The sequence below is a fragment of the Rhinoraja longicauda genome, chromosome 19 (genome assembly GCF_053455715.1).
Source record: "Rhinoraja longicauda isolate Sanriku21f chromosome 19, sRhiLon1.1, whole genome shotgun sequence".
NCBI classification, from domain to species: Eukaryota; Metazoa; Chordata; class Chondrichthyes; order Rajiformes; family Arhynchobatidae; genus Rhinoraja; species Rhinoraja longicauda.
Window position 1 is genome coordinate 22,696,269 of NC_135971.1, and position 20,579 is coordinate 22,716,847.

The 20,579-nt window shown below is 50.4% G+C and overlaps 1 protein-coding gene across 1 annotated transcript in view; it reads right to left on the reverse strand.

Annotated features, from left to right (window-relative positions):
• The window catches only part of LOC144602890 (complement C4-like), a 95,938-nt gene that overhangs the window by 39,632 nt on the left and 35,727 nt on the right, over positions 1 to 20,579 (reverse strand). The window contains exons 7-13 of the mRNA XM_078416011.1: positions 17,675 to 17,746; positions 14,549 to 14,737; positions 12,510 to 12,639; positions 10,101 to 10,171; positions 7,987 to 8,126; positions 6,104 to 6,313; positions 1,346 to 1,397 (exon numbers count right to left, since the gene is read on the reverse strand). Of these exons, the coding sequence (XP_078272137.1) occupies positions 1,346 to 1,397; positions 6,104 to 6,313; positions 7,987 to 8,126; positions 10,101 to 10,171; positions 12,510 to 12,639; positions 14,549 to 14,737; positions 17,675 to 17,746 (864 nt within the window). The remainder of the gene's footprint in view (positions 1 to 1,345; positions 1,398 to 6,103; positions 6,314 to 7,986; positions 8,127 to 10,100; positions 10,172 to 12,509; positions 12,640 to 14,548; positions 14,738 to 17,674; positions 17,747 to 20,579) is intronic.

Below are 20,579 nucleotides of genomic sequence, written 5' to 3' on the forward strand. Positions count from 1 at the left end.
GCCCTTCGAGCCTGTACGCACCCGCCATTCAATGTGATCATGGCTGATCATTCCCAATCAGTACCCCGTTCCTGCCTCCTCCCCATGCCCCCTGACTCCGCTATCCTTAAGAGCTCTATCCAGCTCTCTCTTGAATGCATTCAGAGAATTGGCCTCCACTGCCTTCTGAGGCAGAGAATTCCACAGATTCACAACTCTCTGACTGAAAAAGGTTTTTCCTCATCTCCGTTCTAAATGGCCGACCCCTTATTCTTAAACTGTGTGGCCCCTTGTTCTGGACTCCCCCAACATTGGGAACGTGTTTCCTGCCTCTAACGTGTCCAACCCCTTAATAATCTTATACGTTTCGATAAGATCCTCTCTCATCCTTCTAAATTCCAGTGTATACAAGCCCAGTCGCTCCAGTCTTTCAACATAGGACAGTCCCGCCATTCCGGGAATTAACCTGGTGAACCTACGCTGCACGTCCTCAATAGCAAGAATATCCTTCCTCAAATTTGGAGACCAAAACTGCACACAGTACTCCAGGTGCGGTCTCACCAGGGCCCGGTACAACTGCAGAAGGACCTCTTTGCTCCTATACTCAACTCCTCTTGTTATGAAGGCCAACATTCCATTGGCTTTCTTCACTGCCTGCTGTACCTGCATGCTTCCTTTCAGTGACTGATGCACTAGGACACCCAGATCACGTTGTACGTCCCCTATTCCTAACTTGACACCATTCAGATAATAATCTGCCTTCCTATTCTTACCACCAAAGTGGATAACCTCACACTTGTCCACATTAAACTGCATCTGCCATGCATCCGCCCACTCACACAACCTGTCCAAGTCACCCTGCAACCTCATAGCATCTTCCTCACAGTTCACACTGCCACCCAGCTTTATATCATCTGCAAATTTGCTAATGGTACTTTGAATCCCTTCATCTAGGTACAGTGAAAAGCTTTTGTTGCGCGCTAACCAGTCAACGGAAAGACAACACACGATTACAATCGAGTCGTCCACAGTGTACGGGTACATGGTAAAGGGGAATAACGTTTAGTGCGAGGTAAAGCCAGCAAAGTCCGATCAAGGATAGTCCGAGGGTCACCAGTGAGGTGGATAGTAGTCCAGCACTGCTCTCTGGTTGTGGTGGGACGGTTCAGTCGCCTGATAACAGCCGGGAAGACACTGCCCCTGAATCTGGAGGTGTGCCCTGTTTCCGCACTTCCGTACCTCTTGCCCCGATGGGAGAGGGGGGGGGGAAGAAGAGGGAGAGGCCGGGGGTGGGACCTTTGGACAGTAATCAACCCAATCAAATACAACCACACTTCCTCCATGTCAGTTAACATGTTCTACTTACCTTTGGCATTTAGGACAATGCTCGATTCCTTTTGTTCGACTTTGCCTTCATACTGACAAGGAAAATGACAACAGGTTATCGAGGGGTAGGGAGAGATTAGATTGAACTGGGGACGTTATTCAGTTAGGAGATACTGGTCGGAAACAGGACCTTTCCGCCCACCGGGTCCGCGCCGACCAGCGATCCCCACGCACTAACACCACCCTGCACATACGAGGGACAATTTTCACATTCATACCAAGCCAATTAACAATAGAGACAATAGACAATAGAGAATAGGTGCAGGAGGAGGCCATTCAGCCCTTCGAGCCGACACCGCCATTCAATGCGATCATGGCTGATCATTCTCAATCAGTACCCCGTCCCTGCCTTCTCCCCGTACCCCCCGACTCCCGCTATCCTTAAGAGCTCTATCCAGCTCTCTCTTGAATGCATTCCGAGAATTGGCCTCCACTGCCTTCTGAGGCAGAGAATTCCACAGATTCGCAACTCCCTGACTGAAAAAGTTTTTCCTCATCTCAGTTCTAAATGGCCTACCCCTTACTCTTAAACTGTGTGTGGCCCCTGGTTCTGGACTCCCCCAACATTGGGAACATGTTTCCTGCCTCTAACGTGTCCAACGCCTTAATAATCTTATACATTTCGATAAGATCTCCTCTCATCCTTCTAAATTCCAGTGTATACAAGCCCAGTCTTTGGAGCGTGGGAGGAAACCGAAGGTCTCGGAGAAAACCCACGCAGGACACGGGGAGAACGTACAAACTCCGTACAGACGGTGCCCGTAGTCGGGATGGAACCCGGGTCTCCGGCGCTGCGTTCGCTCTACCGCTGCGCCACCGTGCCGCACTTATGTGTCAGTTGTGGACGGCACGGTGATGCAGCCGGTAGCGCCGCTACCTCACAGCGCCAGAGACCCGGGTTCCAGACCCGAGGTGTGGAATCTCAGGTTCTGTCTGCTTGTGTGCTTCTGTGCGTGTGTGCATGTCTGTGTGTGCGTGCGTATGTGCGTGTCCGTGTGCGTGTGCATATGCGAGCGTGTGCGAGTGGAGTTTGCACGTTCTCCCCGTGACTGCGTGGGTTTCCTCCTGCATTTGGAGTACTGCGTTCAGTTTTGGTCGCCGATCTCCAAACTAACTGCGTTCTGACATTGTGTTCAGCACGGACATTGTGGGCCGAAGGGCCTGTTGGTGTGATGTTGAATGTCAAATGTCTAATGTCCCAAAGTGCTGCGCCCTGTTCCCAGTTGTCAGTGCATAGTGGTCAATGCCAATGCCCAATGCTCACTGCCCAATGCCCAATGGTTCAATGCCCAATGTCCACTATCCAATGTCCATAGTCCCAAGCCTATGCTCTATACCCAATGGTCAGTGTCCATGGTCATAGTCCAACAGTTAGTGCCAAAGGTCAATGTCCAATGGTCAATGATCAATGGTTGAATAGTCAATGCCCAATGGTCCAATGGTCAATGATCAATGGTGCAATGATCAATGGTCAATGATCAATGGTTGAATAGTCAATGGTCAATGGTTAATCGTGCAATGGTCAATGGTGCAATGGTCCAATGATCAATAGTGCAATGGCCAATGGTCAATGCCCAATGATCAATGGTGCAATGGTCAATGATCAATGGTGCAATGGTGCAATGGTGTAATGGTGCAATGGTCAATGGTGCAATGATCAATGGTGCAATGGTCAATGGTGTAATGGTGCAATGATCAATGGTGTAATGGTGCAATGGTCAATGATCAATGGTGCAATGGTCAATGGTGCAATGGTCAATGGTTGAAGAGTCAATGGACAATGATCAATGGTGCAATGGTCAATGATCAATGGTCCAATGGTCAATGGTGCAATGATCAATGGTGCAATGGTGCAATGATCAATGGTGCAATGGTCAATGATGCAATGATCAATGGTGCAATGGTCAATGATATATGGTCAATGATCAATGGTTGAATAGTCAATGGTGCAATGGTCAATGGTGCAATGGTTGAATAGTCAATGGTGCAATGGTCGATGGTCAATGGTCGATGGTGCAATGGTCGATGGTGCAATGGTCGATGGTGCAATGGTCGATGGTGCAATGGTCGATGGTGCAATGGTCGATGGTGCAATGGTCGATGGTGCAATGGTGCAGTGGTCAATGGTGCAGTGGTCAATGGTCAATGATCAATGGTCGATGGTCAATGGTGTAATGGTCAATGATCAATGGTGCAATGGTCAATGGTCAATGGTGTAATGGTCCAATGGTCAATGGTGCAATGGTCAATGGTGTAATGGTCAATGATCAATGGTGCAATGGTCGATGGTGCAATGGTCGATGGTGCAATGGTCAATGGTGCAATGGTCAATGGTGCAATGGTGCAGTGGTCAATGGTCAATTATCAATGGTCAATGGTGCAGTGGTCAATGATGAATGGTGCAATGATGAATGGTCAATGGTCCAATGGTCAATGATCAATGGTCCAATGGTGCAATGGTCAATGATCAAAGATCAATGGTCAATGATCAATGGTGCAATGGTCAATGATCAATGGTCCAATGGTGCAATGGTCAATGATCAATGGTCCAATGGTGCAATGGTCAATGATCAATGGTCCAATGGTGCAATGGTCAATGGTGCAATGGTCAATGATCAATGATCAAAGATCAATGGTGCAATGGTCAATGGTGAAATGGTCAATGGTGCAATGGTCAATGGTGCAATGGTCAATGATCAATGGTGCAATGTTCAATGGTGTAATGGTCAATGGTGCAATGGTCAATGGTCAGTGATCAATGGTGCAATGGTTGATGGTGCAATGGTCAATGGTCAGTGATCAATGGTGCAATGGTCAATGGTGCAATGGTCGATGGTGCAATGGTCAATGGTGCAATGGTCAATGGTGCAATGGTCAATGGTCAGTGATCAATGGTGCAATGGTCAATGGTGCAATGGTCGATGGTGCAATGGTCGATGGTGTAATGGTCGATGGTGCAATGGTCAATGGTGCAATGGTCAATGGTGCAGTGGTCAATGGTGCAATGGTCAATGGTGCAATGGTCAATGGTGCAATGGTCGATGGTGCAATGGTCAATGGTGCAATGGTCAATGGTGCAATGGTCAGTGATCAATGGTGCAATGGTCAATGGTGCAATGGTCGATGGAGCAATGGTCGATGGTGTAATGGTCGATGGTGCAATGGTCAATGGTGCAATGGTCAATGGTGTAGTGGTCAATGGTGCAGTGGTCAATGGTGCAATGGTCAATGGTGCAGTGGTCAATGATCAATGGTCAATGGTGCAATGGTCAATGATCAATGGTCAATGGTGCAGTGGTCGATGATCAATGGTGCAATGATGAATGGTCAATGGTCCAATGGTCAATGATCAATGGTCCAATGGTGCAATGGTCAATGATCAATGGTGCAATGGTCGTTGGTGTAATGGTCAATGGTGCAATGGTCAATGGTGCAATGGTCAATGGTGCAGTGGTCAATGGTGCAGTGGTCAATGATATATGGTAAATGATCAATGGTGCAATGGTCAATGGTGCAATGGTCAATGATGCAATGATCAATGGTGCAATGGTCAATGGTGCAATGGTTAATGGTCAATGATCAATGGTGCAATGGTCAATGGTTGAAGAGTCAATGGTCAATGATCAATCGTGCAATGGTCAAATGGTGCAATGGTCAATGGTTGAAGAGTCAATGGTCAATGATCAATGGTGCAATGGTCAATGGTGCAATGGTGCAATGGTCCAATGGTCAATGGTGCAATGATCAATGGTGCAATGGTCAATGATGCAATGATCAATGGTGCAATGGTCAATGATATATGGTCAATGATCAATGGTTGAATAGTCAATGGTCAATGGTGCAATGGTCAATGGTGCAATGGTCGATGGTGCAATGGTCGATGGTGCAATGGTCGATGGTGCAATGGTCGATGGTGCAATGGTCAATGGTGCAGTGGTCAATGGTCAATGATGCAATGGTCAATGGTGCAATGGTCAATGATCAATGGTTAATGGTCAATGGTGCAATGGTTAATGGTCAATGATCAATGGTGCAATGGTCAATGGTTGAAGAGTCAATGGTCAATGATCAATCGTGCAATGGTCCAATGGTGCAATGGTTAATGGTCAATGATCAATGGTGCAATGGTCAATGGTTGAAGAGTCAATGGTCAATGATCAATCGTGCAATGGTCAATGGTCCAATGGTCAAAGGTGCAATGGTGCAATGGTCAATGATCAATGGTGCAATGGTCAATGATCAATGGTCAGTGATCAATGGTGCAATGGTCAATGGTGCAATGGTCAATGATCAATGGTCAGTGATCAATGGTGCAATGGTCAATGGTGTAATGGTCGATGGTGCAATGGTCGATGGTGCAATGGTCGATGGTGTAATGGTCGATGGTGCAATGGTCAATGGTGCAATGGTCGATGGTCAATGATCAAAGGTCAATGATCAATGGTGCAATAGTGCAATGGTCGATGGTGCAATGGTCGATGGTGCAATGGTCGATGGTGCAATGGTCGATGGTGCAATGGTCGATGGTGCAATGGTCAATGGTGCAATGGTCAATGGTCAATGGTGCAATGGTGCAATGGTGCAATGGTCGATGGTGCAATGGTCAATGATCAATGGTGCAATGGTCAATGGTGCAATGGTCAATGATCAATGGTGCAATGGTCAATGGTCAATGATCAATGGTGCAATGGTCGATGGTGCAATGGTCAATGGCACCGGGTGCAGCCGCGGCCCTCACCAGAACGCGCAGGTGTTTGAGCAGTGCGTCGGTGTGGCCGCCGCCGTGCCTGAAGGCGAAGACGTGGACGGGGAGGCTGCCCACCGCCAGCGGGACCAGGGTGAGGTCGATGGAGCGCGCCGCCTTGCCGGGGACCTCCAACGTCGCGGCGTTCTCCCGCGATCCCAGCGAGCTGCACAGACCCTCGGCATCCTTCATGTAGACTGCCACCTGGAAAACACGAGCACCACGCCTGACAAACAGCGGGGGAACCGCGCGGAAACAGTCCCACCGAGTCCACGCCGACCATCGACCCCACACACACTAGTTTAGTTTAGACATACAGCGCGGAAACAGGCCCCTACGCCCACCGAGTCCACGCCAACCGCCGATCACCCGTGTTCAAAGACGTTCTTGCCTTAGAGGGAGTACAGAGAAGGTTCACCAGATTGATCCATGGGATGGCGGGACTTTCATATGAGGAAAGACTGGATAGACTGGGCTTGTACTCGCTGGAATTTAGAAGACTGAGGGGGGATCTTATAGAAACATATAAAATTCTTAAGGGGTTGGAGAGGCTAGATGCGGGAAGATTGTTCCCGATGTTGGGGGAGTCCAGAACCAGGGGGTCACAGCTTAAGGATAAGGGGGAAGTCTTTTAGGACCGAGATGAGAAAACATTTCTTCACACAGAGAGTGGTGAGTCTGTGGAATTCTCTGCCACAGAAGGTAGTTGAGGCCGGTTCATTGGCTATATTTAAGAGGGAGTTAGATGTGGCCCTTGTGGCTAAAGGGATCAGGGGGTATGGAGAGAAGGCAGGTACAGGTTACTGAGCTGGATGATCAGCCATGATCATATTGAATGGCGGTGCGTACAGGCTCGAAGGGCCGAATGGCCTACTCCTGCACCTATTTTCTATGTTTCTATGTAGTAGTTTAGTTTAGAGATAGAGTGCGGAAACAGGCCCTTCGGCCCGCGCCGCCCAGCGATCCCCGCACACTAACACTGTCCGACACGCACTGGGGACAATTTATCATTTTACCGAAGCCAATTAACAAACAAAGTCGTTATCAACTAGCCCACAACCAACAATGGACCCTTGTGGGCTCCACTCTTCCTCAACATTGTAACTGTTCCGCATATATTTCATCGCCCATTCCTTCTCTCCAGAGTCGCAGCCCGTCCCGCTGAGTTACTCCAGCAGTTTGTGTCTTATCTTCCGTTTTAAACCAGCATCTGCAGTTCCTTCCTAATACAACCGAGAAACTGGTACGTCTTTGGGGGCGTAGAAGGAGACAATAGACAATAGATAATAGAGGAGGCCATTCGGCCCTTCGAGCCAGCGCCGCCATTCAATGTGATCATGGCTGATCACTCTCAATCAGTACCCCGTTCCTGCCTTCTCCCCCATACCCCCTGACTCCGCTATCCTTAAGAGCTCTATCCAGCTCTCTCTTGAAAGCATCCAGAGAACTGGCCTCCACTGCCTTCTGAGGCAGAGAATTCCACAGATTCACAACTCTCTGACTGAAAAAGTTTTTCCTCATCTCCGTTCTAAATGGCCTACCCCTTATTCTTAAACTGTGTGTGGCCCCTGGTTCTGGACTCCCCCGACATCGGGAATATGTTTCCCGCCTCTAACGTGTCCAAAACCCCTTAATAATCTTATACGTTTCGATAAGATCCCCTCTCATCCTTCTAAGTTCCAGTGTACACAAGCCGAGACGGAAGATCTCGGAGAAGAACCCTCGCGGGGAGAACGTGCAAACTCCGCGCGGACGGCGCCCGTGGTCGGGGTCGATCCCGGGTGCCCGGCGCTGTGAGGCCGCTGCGCCACCCAGAGGTCACATCGATACGAGGAGCAGGGGGGATTAAGTTCGTAACACTGAGTTGGATGTCTTACTTTGACACTCTGCTGTAGATAGTTGTACAAAGTCACTTTCACAATTACTTGCTCATGCCTCCGCACGGAGTAAGGCAAATTCATGGCAAGGAAAAATGGCCGGAAGACTTTCATCTTCTTCGGTTCCTCGACGCAGAACCCTGAATGAAAAAAATTGACTACAATCAGTTCAGTATTTTACGGCTCAGATGTGTAGATGTGCTGAAAATGTTTTTCCTCATCTCAGTTCTAAATGGCCGACCCCTTATTCTTTGGTGTCTCCAAATTTGAGGGAGGGTATCCTTGCTATTGAGGGCGTGCAGCGTAGGTTAATTCCCGGAATGGCGGGACTGTCGTGTGTTGAAAGACTGGAGCGACTAGGCTTGTATACACTGGAATTTAGAAGGATGAGAGGAGATCTTATCGAAACGTATAAGATTATTAAGGGGTTGGACACGTTAGAGGCAGGAAACATGTTCCGAATGTTGGGGGAGTCCAGAACCAAGGGGCCACACAGTTTAAGAATAAGGGGTGGGCCATTTAGAACTGAGATGCGGAAAAACGTTTTCAGTCAGAGAGTTGTGAATCTGTGGAATTCTCTGCCTCAGAAGGCAGTGGAGGCCAATTCTCTGAATGCATTCAAGAGAGAGCTGGATAGAGCTCTTAAGGATAGCGGAGTCAGGGGGTATGGGGAGAAGGCAGGAACGGGGTACTGATTGAGAATGATCAGCCATGATCACATTGAATGGCGGTGCGTACAGGCTCGAAGGGCCGAATGGCCTCCTCCTGCACCTATTGTCTATTGTCAGACGCGGGTTTATACCGAAGGTGGACACAAAACGCCGGAGTAACTCAGCGGGACGGGCGGCATCTCGGGAGAGAAGGGACGGGCGGCGTTTTGGGTCGAGGCCCTTCTTCGGACTGACAGTTACGGGGAAGTCAGAGGGGTGGTGTATCTGTGGAACTCGTTGCCACAGAGGGCTGTGGAGGCCAAGTCAGCGGATATCTTCGAGGCAGAGGTAGACAAGTTATTGATGAGAACGGGTGTCAAGGGATACGGGGAGAAGGCCGGAAAATGGGATTAGGAGGCCGAGATCAGCCATGATTGAATGGCGGAGTAGACTCGATGGGCCGAAGGGCCTAATTCTAGTCCGATAACTTATGAAAGGGAAACGAGAGATAGAGAAGGTACAATAGCTATTTTTAATTAAGTCAGTAAATGCTTTTTCTCTGCCGCAGAAGGCAGTGGAGGCCGATTCATTGGATGTTTTCAAAAGAGAGTTAGATTTAGCTCTTAGGGCTAACAGAATCGAGGGATATGGGGAGAAAGCAGGAACGGGGTACTGATTTCGGATGATCAGCCACGACCATATTGAATGGCGTCCACTCGTCCCTTCCCACCCAAACCACCCCATCCCCGGGCACTTTCCCCTGCAACCGCACAGGAGATGCAACGCCTGTCCCTTTACCTCCCCCCTCAACTCCATCCAAGGACCCAAACAGTCTTTCCAGGTGAGACAGAGGTTCACCTGCACCTCCTCCAACCTCATCTATTGCATCCGCTGCTCCAGATGTCAACTTCTCTACATCGGCGAAACCAAGCGCAGGCTCGGCGATCGTTTTGCTCAACACCGTCGCTCAGTCCGCGTTGGCCAAACTGATCTCCCGGTGGCTCAGCACTTCAACTCCCCCTCCCACTCCCAGTCTGACCTTTCTGTCATGGGCCTCCTCCAGTGCCATAGTGAGGCCCACCGGAAATTGGAGGAACAGCACCTCATATTTCGCCTGGGCAGCTTGCAGCCCAGTGGTATGAACATCGACTTCTCTAACTTCAGATAGTCCCTCTGTCCCTCTCTTTCCCCTCCCCCTTCCCAGTTCTCCACTAGTTTTCCTGTCTCTGACTACATCCTATCTTTGTCCCCCCCCCCCCCCCCCCGACATCAGTCTGAAGAAGGGTCTCGACTCGAAACGTCGCCCATTCCTTCTCTCCCGAGACGCTGCCTGACCCGCTGAGTTACTCCAGCACTTTGTGATACTTGCGATATTGAATGGCGGCGGTGCTGGCTCGAAGGGCCGAATGGCCTACTCCTGCACCTATGTTTCTATGTTTCCAAGACTCGTTGAGGAAATGTTACCTTTGTTTTCAAACATGCCCACTGCCTGAATTTCCCAAGTGGTTATGGAATCGGGAATATTGCTCGTTATCCTGAAATAAATTGGAAAGCAAAAAGGAAACCAATTAAACAAAGTGAACACTTCAGATCGACACAATGGAGTGGGGACCAGAAACGCCACCCGTTCCTTCTCTCCAGAGATGCTGCCTGACCCGCTGAGTTACTCCAGCACCTTTCCTTGTTCCTGCACAGCATCTCTAGTTGAGAAGGAAAAGGTGACGTTTTGGGTCGAGACTAGGGGTTGCCAACTATCTCACTTCCCAAATACGGGACAAGGTGACGTCACCGCCCCCGCGCCCCACGTGACCTCACCCAGCCAGCGGCCACGTGCTCCCGCTCCACCGATGGCGGCCGCCCGGGCCGGGAGGCGGGTCGCTACGCAACCTCCGTTAGGCAGCGCCCGGGCCTCCGGGCCTACAGTGACCTGGCCTACAACGTCCGGGCCTACAGCGTCCTGGCCTACAGCATCCGGGCCTACAGTGACCTGGCCTACAACGCCCGGGCCTACAGCGTCCTGGCCTACAGCATCCGGGCCTACAGTGCCCCCCCGGGCCTAAGATGGGACAAGGGCGGTCCCGTACGGGACAAAGCAATTTAGCCCAAAATACGGGATGTCCAGGCTAATACGGGACAGTTGGCAACCCTAGTCGAGACCCTTCTTCAGACAGATTCATTATTAGCTAAGAGGAAGGTGACAATGAATCTACCCAATAGGTTCAGGGAAGTTGGCAGGTTAATGCAGGGATGAATATTTCACTTTTCCGTTTAACAAAAAATAAATGCAATCAATTATTCACAACAATAATATGAATTATTGTAAAACAAAAGACAATAGACAATAGACAATAGGTGCAGGAGTAGGCCATTCAGCCCTTCGAGCCAGCACCGCCATTCAATGCGATCATGGCTGATCACTCTCAATCAGTACCCCGTTCCTGCCTTCTCCCCATACCCCCTCACTCCGCTATCCTTAAGAGCTCTATCCAGCTCTCTCTTGAAAGCATCCAACGAACTGGCCTCCACTGCCTTCTAAGGCAGAGAATTCCACACCTTCACCACTCTCTGACTGAAAAAGTTCTTCCTCATCTCCGTTCTAAATGGCCTACCCCTTATTCTTAAACTGTGGCCCCTGGTTCTGGACTCCCCCAACATTGGGAACATGTTTCCTGCCTCTAATGTGTCCAATCCCCTAATTATCTTATATGTTTCAATAAGATCCCCCCTCATCCTTCTAAATTCCAGTGTATACAAGCCCAATCGCTCCAGCCTTTCAACATACGACAGTCCCGCCATTCCGGGAATTAACCTAGTGAACCTACGCTGCACGCCCTCCATAGCAAGAATATCCTTCCTCAAATTTGGAGAGGGTGGTGACTCTGTGGAATTCTTTGCCACAGAAGGCTGTGGAGGCCATGTCACTTATGGACATGGCCCCATTCTTAAATACTGAATATTAAATAACTGTGTCACAAGTTCACAAGTTGCAGGAGCAGAATTAGGCCATTCGGCCCATCAAGTCCACTCCGCCGTTCAATCACGGCTGATCTATCTCTGCCTCCTAACCCCATTCTCCTGCCTTCTCCCCGTAACCCTTGACACCCGCACTGATCAACAAATTTGTCTATCTCCGCCTTAAAAATACCCACTGACTTGTGGCCTCCACAGCCGTCTGTGGCAAAGAATCCCACAGATTCACCACCCTCTGACTGAAGAAGTTCCTCCTCATCTCCTTCCTAAAAGAGCGCCCTTTAATTCTGAGGCCGTGCCCTCTGGTCCCAGACTCTCCCACTAGTGGGAAACGTCCTCTCCACATCCACTCTATCCAGGCCGCTCACTATTCAGGCCTTTCACGTTTCAATGAGGCCCCCCGTCTCATCCTTCTAAACTCCAGCGAGTACAGGTCAGGTCCCGACAACCAAAGATACTAGAGGAGCAAGATAGACCACTCGACCTTAAAGACCGTAGTACGTCACGGCGCCATTTTAGTAAGCAGAAACTTGCAGAAACATTTAAATGGAAAAATAACAACAATCTGTGAGTTGATAGATGAGATATATTGTGCATTTTGATGGTACCATCACACATACTGTTCCCCCAAAACACTGATTACACTGCGAGAGGCGGGTTTTGCTTACTAAAATGGTGGCCGTTACGCTCCTTTGCGTACTACACTTCAGTATAGGCGTACTACACTTCAGTATATGTCCTGGGATCATACGCACCCACGGACATTCCTTACAATCCGTGTGGAGGGATGCATTCTCCAGCCCCGCGGTGCCCAGCGGTCCCGGAAATCCCCCTCTCTCTCGTGCCAGCGGGCGTGACACACGTGGGAGGGCGGGGAGAGGGGCCGGGCGAATACCTCCTCACCTGTGGTCGCCCGCCTGCCCGGCTGCAAAGGTTTCCCACAGCCAGCTCTGGGGGAAGTGACTGCGCACGTGCACTGAGCTCTCGTCGAAGATCTGCTTGTCCAGGACCACCACGGCGGTGTCCACTCGAGCTGGAGGAGGAGGAGAGGGAGGGGGTCTCTCAGTGGCGCGGTGGTGGAGTCGTTGACTCGCCCCGCCAGGTTCCATCCTGACCGCGGTGGCAGTCCGCAAGGACTTTAGATTTTTTTTAAGATTTAGATTTACAGATAGAGCGCGGAAACAGGCCCTTCGGCCCTTTCACCGGGTCAGCGATCCCCGCACACTAACACCATCCTACGCCCACTAGGGACAATTCTTTTTAAAACATTTACCCAAGCCAATTAACCTACAAACCCGCGCGTCTTTGGAGCGCGGGAGGAAACCGAAGATCTCGGAGAAAACCCGCGCAGGTCACGGGGGGAACGTGCAAACTCCGTACAGACGGCGCCCGTAGTCGGGATCGAACCTGAGTCTCCGGCGCTGCATTCGCTGTAAGGCGGCAACTCTACCTCTGCGCCGCCGTATGTTCTCCTCCCGCGCTCCAAAGACGTGCAGGTTTCAGGTTGAGTCTGAAGAAGGGCCTCGACCCGAATCGTCCCCCATTCCCTCCCTCCTGAGATGCCTGCCCGACCCGCTGAGTTACTCCAGCATTTTGTGTCCATCCCAGGTTTTGGGTCGTGTCCGACAATAACTGCAGACGCTGGTACAAATCGAAGGCATCACAAAGTGCTGGAGTGTCTCAGCGGGTCAGGCAGCATCTCTGGAGAGAAGGAATGGGTGACGTTTCGGGGTCGAGACCCTTCGTCAGACTGATGGATTCTTCGGGTCGAGACTCAGTGGGTCAGGCGGCATCTCGGGAGAGAAGGAATGGCTGACTTCTCGGTCGAGACCCTTCTTCAGACTGATCAATCTGAAGGAGGGTCTCGACCCGAAACGTCACCCATTCCTTCTCTCCAGAGATGCTGCCTGACCCGCTGAGTTACTCCGGCATTTTGTGTCTACCAGGTTTTAGGTTAATTGGCTTGGTATAAGTGTAAATGACACGCGCACACACACACACACACACACACAAGTGCACACCTACACACGGCTCACACATGCACACACGCACACGTACATACAAACACTCACTCATACACAATCACACTCAGGCACGCACGCACACACATGCGCTCACACACACACACACTCACTCATACACAATCACACACAGGCGCACACACACATGTGCACACACGCGCTCATACATGCACACGCGAGCACACTGATTTAGAGATATAGCGCGGAAACAGGCCCTTCGGCCCACCGAGTCCGCGCCGCCCAGCGATCCCCGCACACTAACACTATCCTACACCCACTAGGGACGATTTTCACATTTTACCCAGTCACTTAACCTACAAACCTGCACGTCTTTGGAGCGTGGGAAGGAAACCGAAGATCTCGGAGAAAACCCACGCAGGCCACGGGGAGAACGTACAAACGGCGCCCGTGGTCGGGATGGAACCCGGGTCTCCGGCGCTGCATTCGCTGTAAGGCGGCAACTCTACCGCTGCGCCACCGTGACAATAGACAATAGACAATAGACAATAGGTGCAGGAGGAGGCCATTCAGCCCTTCGAGCCAGCACCGCCATTCAATGCGATCATGGCTGATCACTCTCAATCAGTACCCCTAGTGTGTGTAGGATAGTGATTGAGAGGGGGGGAGAGGGGGGGGGAGAGCAAGAGGGAAGGGGGAAATATTTGGATAGACAATAGACAATAGGTGCAGGAGGAGGCCATTCAGCCCTTCGAGCCTGTACGCACCGCCATTCACTGTGATCATGGCTGATCATTCTCAATCAGGACCCCGTTCCTGCCTTCTCCCTGTGCCCCCTGGGAAGGGGGAGGGGATGGAGAGGGTGGGGGAGGGTTGGGGGGGGGGGGGGGGAGGGGAGGGGCGGGAGGGACTACGTGACGTGGGGGAAGCCAATATTCATTGGCTGGCAAGGGTCCAGCTTACATCTGCCCAGCTCTACTTTGGTCTGATTCCTCCTCTTCCCCATCTTGTGTTCGCAGCACGCCATGAAGACCTCTCGGCACCAGCTGTCTGCCACGCGTTGGGCTCGCTGCCTGCAGTCAAGGGGCATCAGGATCTTGGCGGCACCGTCCAGGCAACACTTCCTCAGCCTGCCGCCACGCTGCCCGCTCACTGCAAGGGGGGGTGTGGGGAACAGCGGGCATCAATAACAAGAGCAGGCGGAGTAGAGAGGCACCGGTGCCTTATTGGCAAGCTCCCCCAGATACAAAAACAACCACAACAGGTAGATCGGGCGGTCAAAAAGGCCCTTGGCACTTGGAGTCATTGAGTATTGAGCGTAGAAGTTGGGACCAAAGGTACTAGAGGAGCGAGATGGACCACTCCATCAAAATCGCCTCTACTGAAGTGTAGTACGCAAATTAGCTTAACGGCCACCATTTGTGTGTGTGTATATATGTATATGTGTGTGTAGGTGTGTGTGTGTGTGTGTGTGTGTGTGTGTGTGTGTGTGTGTGTGTGTGTGTGTGTGTGTGTGTGTGTGTGTGTGTGTGTGTGTGTGTGTGTGTGTATATGTATGTGTGTGTATATGTGTGTGTAGGTATGTGTGTGTGTGTGTGTGTGTGTGTGTGTGTGTATATGTGTGTGTGTGTGTGTGTGTGTGTGTGTGTGTGTGTGTGTGTGTGTGTGTGTGTGTGTGTGTGTATATGTGTGTGTGTGTGTGTGTGTGTGTGTGTGTGTGTGTGTGTGTGTGTGTGTGTGTGTGTAGGTGTGTGTGTGTGTGTGTGTGTGTGTGTGTGTGTGTGTGTGTGTGTGTGTGTGTGTGTGTGTGTGTATATGTGTGTGTGTATATGTGTGTGTGTGTGTGTGTGTGTGTGTGTGTGTGTGTGTGTGTGTGTATATGTGTGTGTGTGTGTGTGTGTGTGTGTGTGTGTGTGTGTGTGTATATGTGTGTGTGTGTGTGTGTGTGTGTGTGTGTATATGTGTGTGTGTGTGTGTGTGTGTGTGTGTGTGTGTGTGTGTGTGTGTATATGTGTGTGTGTGTGTGTGTGTGTGTGTGTGTGTGTGTGTGTGTGTGTGTGTGTGTGTGTGTGTGTGTGTGTGTGTGTGTGTGTGTGTGTGTGTGTGTGTGTGTATATATGTATGTGTGTGTATATGTGTTTATCTATATCTGTAGAGTTGAGGCTGGGACTATCCCAACGTTTAAGAAACAGTTGGACAGGTACATGTATGTGTGTGTGTGTGTGTGTGTGTGTGTGTGTATGTATATGTATGCGTGTGTGTGTATGTATACAGTATATATGTGTGTGTGCGTGTATATATATATATGTGTGAGAGTGTGTATGTATATATAAGTATATGTGTGTGTGTATATATGTGTCTGTATATATATATGTGTGTGAAGAGAAATGTGTGTGTGTGTGTACATATATGTGTGTGTGTGTATGTGTAGATATGTGTGTGTGTGTGTGTGTAATATGTAAGTGTGTGTATATGTGTGTGTGTGTGTACATTAAAATGCAGAATTTATCTCATCTATCGGTTTCACAGATTTTTGTTATTTTTCTTTTTAAATGTTCCTGCAAGTTCCTGCCTACTAAAATGGCACCGTGACGCGCTACGGTTTTTAAGGTCGAGTGGTCTATCTTGTTCTGCTCTATTATCTTTGGTTGGGAGGTCATGTTGCAGTTGTTCAAGACATTGGTGAGGCTGCATTGCGTTCAGTTCTGGGCACCGTGTTATAGGAAAGATGTTGTCAGGCTTGAAAGGGTTCAGAGAAGATTTACCAGGATGTTGCCAGGACTAGAGGGTGTGAGCTACAGGGAGAGGTTGAGCGGGCTGGGTCTCTATTCCTTGGAGCGCAGGAGGATGAAGGGGAGATCTTACAGAGGTGTACAAAATCAAGAGAGGAATAGATCGGGTAGACGCACAGAGTCTCTTGCCCAGAGTAGGGGAATCGAGGACCAGAGGACACAGGTTCAAGGTGAAGGGGAACAGATTTAATAGGAATCTGAGGGGTAGCTTTTTCGCACAGAGGGTGGTGGGTGTGTGGAACGAGCTGCCAGAGGAGGTAGTTGAGGCTGGGACAATCCCATCGTTTAAGAAACAGTTAGACAGGTACATGGATAGGGCGGGTTTGGAGGGATATGGGCCAAACGCGGGCAGGTGGGACTAGTGTAGCTGGGACATGTTGGCCGGTGTGGGCATGTTGGGCCGAAGGGCCTGTTTCCACGCTGTCTCACTCTATGACTCTAATGACATTCTAACTTGCAGCAGCACGACTGAATATGCATGGTAAACCATATAATAAACGACAGAGAAAAAGGTTGAGTGTGTCCAATATATTCACATACTCACACACACACAATACATACTTAGACACATATATATACTGTACACACACACATATACACACACTTACATATTACACACACACGCTCCACCCCCTCAACCCCCCTTATCAATAGACAATAGGTTCAGGAGGAGGCCATTCGGCCCTTCGAGCCTGTACGCACCGCCATTCAATGTGATCATGGCTGATCATTCTCAATCAGTACCCCGTTCCTGCCTTCTCCCCGTACCCCCTGACTCCGCTATCCTTAAGAGCTCTATCCAGCTCTCTCTTGAATGCATCCAGTGAATTGGCCTCCACTGCCTTCTGAGGCAGAGAATTCCACAGATTCACAACTCTCTGAGTGAAAAGGTTTTTCCTCATCTCCGTTCTAAAAGGCCGACCCCTTATTCTTCAACTGTGTGTGGCCCCTGGTTCTGGACTCCCCCCCGACATTGGGAACATGTTTCCTGCCTCTAACGTGTCCAACCCCTTAATAATCTTATACGTTTCGATAAGATCCCCTCTCATCCTTCTAAATTCCAGTGTATACAAGCCTAGCCGCTCCAGTCTTTCAACGTACGACAGTCCCGCCATTCCGGGAATTAACCTGGGAATTACTCCCCCCCCCCCCCCCCATCCCTCCCTAGGAGATAGATTTAAACTTTATAATGTGAATAACTTTAAATAGATAACACCGATTTCAATGAAACTTCTTCGTTCAGGAACAAACAAACAAACAAACAAATGAGAGTTTTGGTATCTAGATATCGTCTCACGTATGCTGGAGAATTCATCATCAAGAGGTATTCCTCTCCTCTGCCTTTCGATCCCTTTCTTGCAGGTATCGTCTTGTGGAAAAAGAAAATAATCAAAAAGAAACCCATTAATGATCAACAGTGATAAGTTCTGCAGAGGACTCGTTCATGGTGGCACGGCGGTAGAGTTGCCGCCTCACAGCGCTGGAGACCCGGGTTCGATCCCGGCCACGGGCGCCGTCTGCGCGGAGTTTGCACGTTCTCCCCGTGACCTGCGTCTCTGAGATTTTCTCTGGGATCTTCGGCTCTGGTCTGCAGGCTAATTGGCTTCGGTAAAAATCGTGAATTGTCCCTAGTGTGTGTGTGTGTGTGTGTGTGTGGGTGTGTGTAAGGATGGTGTCAGTGTGCGGGGACCGCTGGCCGGCGCGGACCCGGCGGGCCGAAGGGCCTGTTTCCGCGCTGTATCTCCAAACTATTCTGAGGCTAGTGTGGGTTTTCTCCGAGATCTTCGGTTTCCTCCCACACTCCAAAGACGTGTAGGTTTGTAGGTTAATTGGCTGGGTAAATGTTAAAATTGTCCCTAGTGTGTGTTAATGTGCGGGGATCGCTGGGCGGCGCGGACTCAGTGGGCCGAAGGGCCTGTTTCCGCACTGTATCTCTAAATCTAAATCTACAGAATAGTGAGTGGCCTGGATAGAGTGGGTGTGGAGAGGATGTTTCCACTAGTGGGAGAGTCTAGGACCAGAGGGCACAGCCTCAGAATTAAAGGACGTTCCTTCAGGAAGGAGATGAGGAGGAATTTCTTGTCAGAGGGTGGTGAATCTGTGGGATTCTTTGCCACAGAGAGGCTGTGGAGGCCACAAGTCAGTGGATATACTTAAGGCAGAGACAGATAGATTCTCGATCAGCGCGGGTGTGTCAGGGGTTATGGGGAGAAGGCAGGAGAATGGGGTTGGGAGGGAGAGATAGATCAGCCGTGATTGAATGGCGGAGTAGACTTGATGGGCCGAATGGCCTAATTCTGCTCCTGTCACATGACCTTATGATTCTCATATTAACTATATATGGCAATATTTTGCAAAAATATACAATTGAATTTTGTCTCTGGAACTGATGCACTAGAATGTTGAGAACTATATTCTGCATTCAGTATCTTCCCCTTTGCTCTACCTCTTATACTGGTGTTTGACTTTATTGTAAGAAAATAACTGCAGACGCTGGTACAAATCGAAGGTATTTATTCACAAAGCGCTGGAGTAACTCAGCGGGTCAGGCAGCATCTCAGGAGAGAAGGAATGGGCGACGTTTCGGGTCGAGACCCTTCTTCAGACTGATGTCAGGGGAGGGGGGCGGGACAAAGGAAGGATATAGGTGGAGACAGGAAGATGGAGGGAGATCTGGGACGGGAGGGACAGAGGAACTATCTAAAGTTGGAGAAGTCGACGTTCATACCGCCGGGCTGCAATCTGCCCAGGCGAAATACGAGGTGCTGTTCCTCCAATTTGCGGTGGGCCTCACTATGGCACTGGAGGAGGCCCATGACAGAAAGGTCAGACTGGGAGTGGGAGGGGGAGTCGAAGTGCTCAGCCACCGGGAGATCAGGTTGGTGAATGCGGACCGAGCGCAGGTGTTGAGCGAAGCGATCGCCGAGCCTGCGCTTGGTCTCGCCGATGTAAATAAGTTGACATCTGGAGCAGCGGATGCAATAGATGAGGTTTGGAGGAGGTGCGGGTGAACCTCTGTCTCACCCGGAAAGTATCTCTGTGTAGTTTAGTTTAGAGATACAGCGTGGAAACAGGCCCTTCCGCGTCAACCAGCGATCCCCGCACACGAACACAATTCTACACACACACACACACACACACTGGGGACAATTTTTACATTAATTCCAAGCCAATCAACCTGCAAACCTGCACGTCATTGGAGTGTGGGAGGAAAGTGGAGATCTCGGAGAAAACCCACGCAGGTCACGGGGAGAACGTACAAACTCCGTACAGACGGCACCCTAGTCGGGATCGAACCCGGGTCTCCGGCGCTGCGAGGCAGCAACTCTACCGCCGCGCCACCTAGCAGGAGAACTGGGAAGGGGGGGGAGGGGATGGAGAGAGGGGGAATGCAAGGGCTACTTGAAGTTGGAGAGGTCAATGTTCGTACCGCTGGGGTGTAAGCTGCCCAAGCGAAATATGAGGTGCTGTTCCTCCAATTTGCGCTGGGCCTCACTCTGACAGTGGAGGAGTCCCAGGACAGAAAGGTCAGTGCGGGAGTGGGAGGGGGCGTTAAAGTGTTTGGCAACCGGGAGATCAGGTAGGTTGAGACGGACTGAGCGGAGGTGTTGAGCGAAACGATCGCCGAGCCCGCGCTTGGTCTCGCCGGTTTACAGGAGTCCACACCTGGAACAGCGGATACAGTAGATGAGGTTGGAGGAGGTGCAGGTGAACCTCTGCCTCACCTGAGAGGACTGTTGAAGGGGCCCTTGGATAGTTGCGTCTATCATCGATGTACACCAGCACCTGCAGTTCCTTCCCACTAAAACTAAACCTCTGTCTTGCTTCTCCAGAGAGAAGATCCATTGAGATTTTGGAGCGTCCACCGACCAATGTTATTCCCGATGCCAGAAGTCACCTCTACGCCAAACCCACCGGTAAATATGGCGCAGAGTCGGTCCCTAACCAGCCTGCTCGAGGCAAGATGGCGGCCATTGTTAACGGAAAAGTCAGTGTGGGGATGGGAGGGGGAGTTAAAGTGTTTGGCAACCGGGAGAAACATAGAAAGCAGGTGCAGGAGGAGGCCATTTGGCCCTTCGAGCTAGCACCGCCATTCATTGTGATCATGGCTGATCGTCCACAATCAGTAACCCGTGCCTGCCTTCTCCCCACACCCCTTGATTCCGCTAGCCCCCAGAGCTCTATCTAACTCTCTTTTAAAT